The 9,290-nt window shown below is 31.4% G+C and overlaps 1 protein-coding gene across 1 annotated transcript; it reads right to left on the bottom strand.

Moving 5' to 3' along the window:
* Positions 1–6,768: 6,768 nt before the first annotated feature.
* On the bottom strand, positions 6,769–8,122 carry LOC133690338 (xyloglucan endotransglucosylase protein 7-like). Its single transcript, XM_062110592.1, has 3 exons — positions 7,768–8,122; positions 7,479–7,672; positions 6,769–7,388 (listed from the first exon to the last, which is right to left on the bottom strand). The coding sequence occupies exons 1-3, from the start codon at positions 8,023–8,025 to the stop codon at positions 6,977–6,979; spliced, it is 864 nt and encodes a 287-aa protein (XP_061966576.1). The 5' UTR covers positions 8,026–8,122; the 3' UTR covers positions 6,769–6,976.
* Between the last annotated feature and the right edge of the window lie 1,168 nt (positions 8,123–9,290).

Genomic DNA, 9,290 nt, shown 5'->3' with positions numbered 1-9,290 from the left:
AATGTGTATAAATTTTAATTTATGTAGATAATTGATAATGAATTAAAAGCACTATTAAAATAGATTGAATAAGTTTAAGCTAAATAATTATTTTTACAAATTTATTTAGTTAATGTAGTTAGTTAATAAATGTTGTCATCATTATTTTATGTAGATTTGATATAAGTAATGGATGATCGTTCATGGATATATAGAGATTCACCCTAAGGGTTGCAAATGATGGATTATTGTAATGTGGTTCAGGGTTTTATTAATTACGCACTATCTAATCTGAAAAATATTAGTGGAAAGGGTATTAGATGTCTATGCAAGAAGTGTAAAAATAAAAAGTTTCTCAATCCAGATGTTGTAATAATGCATTTTCTACAAAAAAAAGGTTCATAGAGAAATACTTGTGTTGGTATACACACAAAGAAATATATATTCCTTAAGATACCATGGTAGAAAGGATGATTGGGTCAACTTTTAGTTCTAGCAATGTGCATGGAGTTGTAGATGACAATAGTAATCCTTATAGGAATTTGGTTATGAATGCGATGAGAATGAATTAAGGTCATGTCGGTCAATGTCCAATCATAGATGAAAAACCTATTGCAGACGCAACCAGGTTTTTTGATCTTTTGAAAGATTTTGACAAACCATTATGGGATGGTTATACAAATCACAATAAATTATTGGTCGTTGCATATGTGCTCATCATCATGGGTTGAGTGAGGCTAGATATAATAGAATTATCAAATGGGTGAGAAGCAGTTGTGGTCATTTAGGGCTTTGACTTATGATATATTGAAAAAATAGAATTTTCTGATGAAGGCAGCTTTGATGTGGATCATCAATGATTTTCTAGCTTGTGAAATGGTTTCTAGTTGGAAAATTAGGATGTCCATGCTGAATGGAAAATAACAACGCATTCAAGTTAACAAACAACGATATAACATCTTTTTGGCTGCCACTAGTGGTTCTTGTCAACGATTCACAAGTTCAGAAATAACAAATAAACTTTTTTGTTAGGGGAGTTAAAAGGCACATTGTACCGCTACTTCTTTCGAGTGAAGAATTGTATGACGTGGTGTCAAAGTGTGGTGACATTATGTTTGGTTTTCAATCCATTAAGCTGAAGTTTTCTAATTTTGGTTTGATCCATAATTAGGTAAAATAAAGTATTTTCTAGGAGCTTTCTTATTGAAAGACAAATCTCCTCCGCCATAACTATGATGGCATACACATAGAAAAAAATGTGCTTGAGAACATTTTTAACACGATTATGGATGTGAAGTGGAAGACAAAGCACACCATTAAGGCTATAATGGATATAGTTTTGTTTTGGTACCGTAAAAATATGAAGTTGGTTTCTGTTGGGTCATGGGTCACAAAGCCCAAAGTCAGTTTCGTCTTAGATAAAAATACACAGTTACTTGTCTACCAATGACTTTAAAGTCTGTGTTTTATTGATGGATATACGTTGAACATATCAAGGTTGGTGAATTTAGAGGATTGTAGATTGTATGGAATGAAGAACCATGACTACCATATGTTATGTAAACACTCATTCCATTAGCTTATCGAGATTTATTTCTATAGGGGATATAGAATGCACTCATAAAGATTAGTCACTTTTTTATAGATATATGCTCCAATAAGTTGTAAACATAACACATGGAGAAGTTTAAAACGAATATCGTTCAGACAATATACGAACTTGAGATGATATTCCCTTCATTATTTTTCTACTCGATTGAGTATCTACCCATACATTTACCATTTGAGGCAAAAGTTGGACGCTCAATCCAATATAGATGGGTATATCCATTCGAGAGGTTAGGGATTACATATCCATTGTAATTAATTTTTTTTGTCTTTCTTTGTATAATTCAAAACATTTATTTAATTCCATGCAAGTACTTATTCAACCTTAAGAGAAAAGTAAAAAATAAGGCGCATGTTAAGGCTTCAATATGCGAGACTTATATTGTTAAATAAATCTCAACATTTATTTAGTACTATTTTAAACCTCAATTGAAAACAAAAATCAACCGTGTTCCAAGACATAACGATGATAGAGAAGTGCCTTCGAGTGAAAACTTGTAAATATTTTGCCATCTAGATGACCCATACCAAAAAATGTTGTGAGGAGAAGATATTTGTCTAAAATAGAATTTTGACAATCACATAATTATGTGTTATTTAACTGTAATGATTTGAGACCTTTTATTCAGTAACTATGCTATTTAACATGTAATTATTATCAAACAATTTATCTCTCTATCCCAAGATTTACAACTAATTGAATCTCAAATTTTTTAATTACAAGATGTACAATTTCCCACATGGTTCAGAACACATGTAAGTACTTTTTATTTATTTCTATCTCTTGAAATACTTAATTTCATTACACATTTTTTATTAACAGTTCATGGTTGTATTTCATTTACCAGGTTTATCAATTGGGAGGGAATCCTAGTGTTACTTTATTTTTACTAAGTCTAAGTCTTGAAAGAAAGGTGAAGTGTTACAACGAGTATTTCGTCAATGGACATGTGTTTATACTAAAGAATATGGGCACGGTAGAAAGACATATAACACTGGGGCTTATATAAAGGGATCGATTTCTAATAAGTTTGAAGTTGACTACTATGAAAAGTTGGAAAGGGTTATTGAATTGTAATATCAGAGTGAGCATAATAGAGAATTTTTACTCAAATACTATTCGTATGATACCATTGACAAAGGAATCAGAGTAAATCTCCATCATGGTTTGGTCAAAATTAATTCAAAGGCTAGACTCTACAATGTCAACAATATCATTGTTTTCTCCAAGCAATACCAACAAGTTTATTACACATACACTCATTCCTTTAGAAAGGATTATTCAAGAGTTGAATGGTTATTCGTAGTGAAAACCAAACCCTATGGTCGTGTTGAGGTTGTTCATGATGACAACAATTAATTATTTATGGGAGATGATGTCTTTCAACCTGATGAGTTAGTTGATCTATTTCGAGTTGCTCTGTCTAATGAATTTAAAGAAAACTCAAATTTTTGCTTTGTTAATGTTGATATTGAGGAGTTCAATGATGTTTTGAGCTCCAACAGACATACACAAGTCAATGAAGATGATAATGATGAAATCAACGTACAAGATTGTGATGGAGACGAGGACAATTCAATTGATGAATGGGAAGACAATTCTAATTAACATACACAACATGAATGTGTAATGTCATAAACTGTAATATAATATTTCTGGACAAAATTCACTTAAATGTAATGACAATGATGTTAATTTATTATTGAATGATAAGGAAATATTTATTTTATTATTATGTGATGTGAATTAAGGTTATTGTGTTGTGTGTGCAACTCTGAATTTAAATATTTGCAAGATTGATAGATATGGAATATAGATACAATTTGGCATTAGCCATAACTTTACACCTATTGGAATACCGATAAACTATATACATTACATATGGTTATACCGGCGGAAGGTATCCATCGTTATATTCTAGTGATTATGTGAACTTTCCCCCTTCTTCTTGGCACTATTCATGGTGTTCATTACATACGGATATATGGACATGATATGTTCATCGGTATATTCCAGAGACTATGAAACTATTCACTTTTCAATGCACTGATAATTAATGTTCTTTTGACTATTAACTTTTTTCCCAACAACATCACCAACGGAATGAAAAGTCGTTAGTAATATTTGAAGGGCTTTCTGAAAATTTTCATGCAAGTTAAAAATTCTCAATTGACTTTATAGACAGAATTACCAATGGAAATATTAAAAATATTGATATTTAATTTTTCATCTACAGTTTTGTTGGTAAAAAGCGCCCAAATACCAAAACCATTAAATTTCAATTTGACTTTACAAACAGAATCACTGAAGAAAATATTAAAAATAATAATATTTAATATTCCTTCGGTAATTTCATTGGTAATTTCAAATTAAAAAACCAGAATCAAAACATATGAGGCTTTATTTTTTTTTTCTTCTCTATTTTCCCTTATAAAGTTATTTCTCACTCTCCTTCTATGTTAAAATCAAGCATTCTCTTCTATTCTTATCCTTAGATATGTTGTCTTTTTTTTTTTTAAGTTTATTAACAATCTCTTTTCTTTTCTTTTCTTTTTTTAATTATCAGTCAAAATTAAGCACATCGTTAAGGTAAGAAATTTTCATTCCTTTTTCTTCCTTTATTTTTGTTTTTGTTTTGCATTTTTTTCTATCATTATTTTTTTTTAATTTTGTGCTCTTAATAATTTTATGAATTAATAAATGTGTTGAATTTTAGTTGTTATTGAAATAATTTTTGCATTATTTTGTTGAATTTGAGTTTTTGTTTTCAAATTTATTGTTCAATTTCAATTAAATGTGTAGGATTAATTTTAATTATTATTTTGAATTTTTGTATATTGAGAATATTTTTTTTGTAAATTTAGGATTAAAAATATTATCATGTAGAAAATGAAAATTTTCTACGAAATTGAATTATTCTAACGTGTTAGAAGAAATTGAATAAAATTAACTAGTTTGTGACATATATGTTGTGTATTTGCAAGTTTAAAATTTTTGGATAGTCTCATGAATAGGGGAGGTGTTGCCGATTTTTTTTTTCAAATAGGAATCATTTAATTTTTTTATTAGTTAATTTGTGTAGATGCCTAGGGGAAAGTCTATTGCATGTCGCGAGAATATAATCGTTGCTAGTTCTTTAAACAGTGATGTTGACAACTACGAGTCATTAAGAGCCAACTAAAAACAAGCACTTGAGGCTTTTCAGGGGCGATGCCGCAAAGTCGAGGGGGGTTCCTTTCACAAAGGGATCCATTTACCAACAAGTACAAAGCCTAGTGAAAGGATGACCTTTCAATATAATTTGTTTTGTTTTCACAATGACATGTTTAATAATTTTTGAAAAAATAATTTCATTTAACGACTGCAATTCCAGGATTACAAATATTGAGGTTGAGCGAACAATAACATCGACCTTTAAATTGTTGATGGAAATTCTATTTTTTCAATGAAGTTAGGTTTCCAAATATCTTAAATAGAAACTATAGGTAAATGTATGGTTTTTAAGGTTCAAGGTTAGAATTAACTTAATTTTTTAATGTTAATTTAGTTAGTTTATTGAAATTAATAAATTTTTCTTTTATAATTTTTTACTCCAAGGGAGAGAGCTGATAATAATAGTGTGACGAGAGTTTAGGAGAATCACGCTATAAGTAAGTAAGATCGGATTCAAGATAATTTTTTTATTCCAAATATTAAAATTTTATTTTTTATTTACTAATAGATAATTAATTTGTACTATAAGGTTGCGTGATTTTTGGTACAAGGTGCAAAAGAAAGCCAAAAAATATGTGAAAGAAAGAAAGTTTTCATGCTAGAATGACATGGCTCTTTGGAAGGATTTTAGGCCGATGTACATCTCAGAAACTGTATGGGCGAAATACATTCAGCATGTGACATCCACGCATTTCACATGATGGTCATAGTCTGATGCAGAAAGTCAAAATCAATGTGCTCATAGTTCCGTTACCACGCACAGTGGCGGTTCCATTCTATTCATTTCGCATGCAAAACGGATGGTGGGATTTTTTTATTACATCCATTTTTTATTAGGTGTTTTTGATAAATATATTTAACTAACAATATTTTTGTCTTGTAGGCTATGGTTCTTTGAAGTAAGCCAAACCTTATAAAGGTTTTTGTTGAAACGTATAGGTGGAGTGATGAGCGCTAAAAAAGGAAACAACAATTCGTGGATAGCCTACCTCAACACTTTGTGGTATATTGGTTTTCAACCATTTTTTTTCTTAATTTATTATTTCTTTGAATTTTATGAATTCATTCTTTCTTTCATAGATACATATAATAGCTGGTTGAAGGAGAGATAAGATGATAATCTTTTGACCCATCAAAATCTTGATCCAGTTTTGTGGTTGGAAATAGAATCATCTGGTGGAAAAAACTTTTTTTTAATGTATGTACTCTTTAACACTACGGTCAAGAACTTATGGATGACCCGTAGTGCTTCGATAATTGGATGCTCGCAATCAACTTCGAACACTCAAACCCCGGAGTTCGCGGTGATGTTAGACCAACGAGTAGAGGCATATATGGCCCATCTTAATGAAAAATTTGAACAATTAACTAATGATTATGAAGAACTCCGCCGATTAGTAATGGAGATGAGATTACAGATGAATGATACATGTGCACCCTCTAATTAGCACCACAATCACGACGATGACCAGCCTCCTCCTCCACCTCTAAAATCGCATTTATTTTAGATTTATTGTATTTGAATGTACAATATTTAGATTTGTAATAAATATTTGATTTTAAAATTATTTTAATTATTTTTCTACTCTGTTCAATATTTTTTTAAAAACAATATTTTTAAATATTATTGACAGGGTTACCGACAGAATAACTCCGTCGGTATATTTCAGAGAGAGATAAAATAGAATAACTCTAAATGCATCTGTTATCGATGGAGATGCAAACAAAATGAAGTGGGTAAATTTTTTTGGCGCACTTTTATGTTAGTAAATCCATCGGTGTATTTATTACCGATTGACTCACCGACATACTATAAATTATAGACATGAGTTTTTCCGACGGACTGTTTCTATCCGTAAGCCCATTGATAATATACATAACGATAGACTGTGAGTGTGAATACCAATATAAATTTCCGTCGGTAAAACTATTAAATCTAGTAGCATAAATATATAAACTCATAAACAACAAATCAAACTGTAATAATATTATTTATATATATAAAAAAAATTATGTGATCATATTTTTTGATCACTAGGAACAAGGAAATACTCAAATAAACATGGAAAACAGAATTGTCAAAACCGATGAAAATAATAATTGAACAATATAAGTGAAAATTAGGATATGTATTTCATTTTTCATCATCAATCAGTTCTTTTTCTCGAGGTTGGTTCAGGGAAAGTTGGTGACATAGCACTCACGAGGGAGGCCGTGTGGGAATCGCTTGGAATCTTTGCAATAGTCATAGGTCATGTAATTGTCCCGCACCCATTTCATCTGGCCTTTGCGTCCGACATCGAGCTCTTCCCAGATCCATGAGTTGCTGATGGAGTCAGCAAAGCCAGATTTTGATTTACAAGAAGATGCTCCGTAAGACCAAGCACAGGCATTGACGTTGAAGTTCCTAAACGAAGCAACGAAGGGTGCTTTTGTCCAATCTGTCTTAACTCTTCCACCACATGTTGCCCAGTCATCAGCTTCCCAAAGACTGGAGTAAATCCTCATTGGTTGGTTCTTAGGGAATGGAACGCCAATGGATTCTAAGTTCTTGAATTCTCTAATTGCAATGCCATCAACTGAAAAACTAAAATGCGAAAACACAGAAAACAAGGAAAAGGATCCTGTAAGAAATAATACCGATTTAATGAAGGTCTGAGGAATTGTTTGTACTTACATTATGCGTTGTGGATTCCAAAGGATAGAATACGTGTGGAAATCAGCAGTGGGGTCAAACCAAAGATAGAATTGCTGCTCTCTGTTACCTTTGCCTTGGCTGAACACATTAGTGTGAAGAGTGTATGGCTGACCACTTGTATTTCCCAAGAATTCGAAGTCTATCTCATCGTGGTATGGCCCTAGAGAGGATAGCTGCCACAAATAATATACTAGTTAGTTTGTTAGTCTTTAAAAGATGATTGATTGCTTTGAAGCAAACATATAATATATACATGAAAGAAACTCACATAAAATGTTGTGACAGTGCCGGCCGAATTGCCATGGACAAGCTTGAGCTGGATATCAATCTTACCAAATAAATACTCTTTCTTGGATTGAAACCCTGATCCAGAATTTTTGTCAAGGATGAGGCTCAGACTATTGCCATTGTCGTATACCTTACCGTGGTCATGTCCCCAGTTGAAATAAAAATCATTGTAGAAGCTGCCGGCAGAAGCAACCACCAGAAAGTTTACTATCAGAGAGACTAGCAGCCCTGCTTTCATTGTCTTGTGCTGTTGTTATTGCTATGCAATGGGTAGACTAAAAAAAATATGGATGGAAGAGAGAAGCGCGATTTTGAATTTGATGACTTGAATTTGATGTGAATACTATTTATATAATGTAGACGAGAAGGCAGGCAGGAGAGATTAGGAAATGCACAAGAGCAGTCCTAATACTTTTTCAGCAAAAAAAAATGAGTCGTAAATCTGTACTTCGGTACCGAATAATGGGCTTCCATGAACACTTTGCACGTTTGGACTCTTGCATGTCAATACCAATAATCAGACACGGTTTTCAGATCCATCAACCTTTCGTTATACATTAACAGGTCATTTAAGAATAAAAAAATGTCGTCGTTTAAATTCCCCATATTTGATCTAGGTTAGGTTTTAGGAGAAATCCATCAACATTTGAAGGCAACTGAATTTCAATAGAATTACATCTCAATAAAATAAAAAAGAAAAAGAAAACGGGATGATATTAAAATTTTGATTGCGAGCACAATGAGTAGTCAACAGTACTACATGTTCCCCACAAACATAGTCTAACGTAGTTCTCATAAAAAAATAAATAGACACAAGCTTTCTATAGTAAAGCACAAAACTATGTCGAAGTCTTGAAGCTTAATGAATTTGTTGCTGAATGGTATTTACAAGATGGGAGTAGTTTTCGACTCCCACCTTTGTCAATCAATGTTATATATATATATATGACATGGGAATCCCACTATTTCTTCTTCAACTATTTTCTTTGTAATATTTAATTATTTATTAAAAAATTTATAGAATTGATTATTTTTTTAATTAGATAAGTTTTATTAAAAAAATAATGATTTAGGTTTCTATTTTTAGTTTTATTTTATTTTTCATTTTTCACTATTAAAGTTTTCTTAAATTTTTATTTGAAAGTTGTGGCCTTTTTGACAATGGACATAAGTTGAATTAATTAATAAACGTTTTAGAGTTTTTGGATTTTCCCTTCAACTATGAATGTGTTCTTTATATTTTACGGGTTTTTTAGAGTTAACAAACCTCTCATTATCTCTATATCAACTACGTAATATGATATTAGAGCAAGGTTGGACTAATTGATAGACGAAGTCAGTAGCAATCACTCTAGCGACACAGGTCAAAGGAGGATATAAGCTATCTAAGGTCTAAAGCGGTGTTAAAATATCAAGAGTGGAAACTTTATCATCATTCTGAATGACTCGGTAAGAGTTTTACAAGGATTCATGGAGATCCTAATGTTTTGGTTATAGATTTTA

This window comes from Populus nigra, chromosome 3 (genome assembly GCF_951802175.1).
Source record: "Populus nigra chromosome 3, ddPopNigr1.1, whole genome shotgun sequence".
In the NCBI taxonomy this organism is placed as follows: domain Eukaryota; kingdom Viridiplantae; phylum Streptophyta; class Magnoliopsida; order Malpighiales; family Salicaceae; genus Populus; species Populus nigra.
Note: the sequence above shows the minus strand (reverse complement) of the source record. Positions and strands in the feature narration are given on the sequence as shown.

Excerpts from the sequence above, each read along its gene's own strand:
- LOC133690338 (XM_062110592.1), bottom strand. The coding sequence starts at position 8,025 with ATGAAAGCAGGGCTGCTAGTCTCTCTGATAGTAAACTTTCTGGTGGTT. Across the intron at positions 7,673-7,767 it reads GCACTGTCACAACATTTTAT|CTATCCTCTCTAGGGCCATA; the intron begins GTGAGTTTCTTT and ends TATTTGTGGCAG. Across the intron at positions 7,389-7,478 it reads TGGAATCCACAACGCATAAT|TTTTTCAGTTGATGGCATTG; the intron begins GTAAGTACAAAC and ends TTCGCATTTTAG.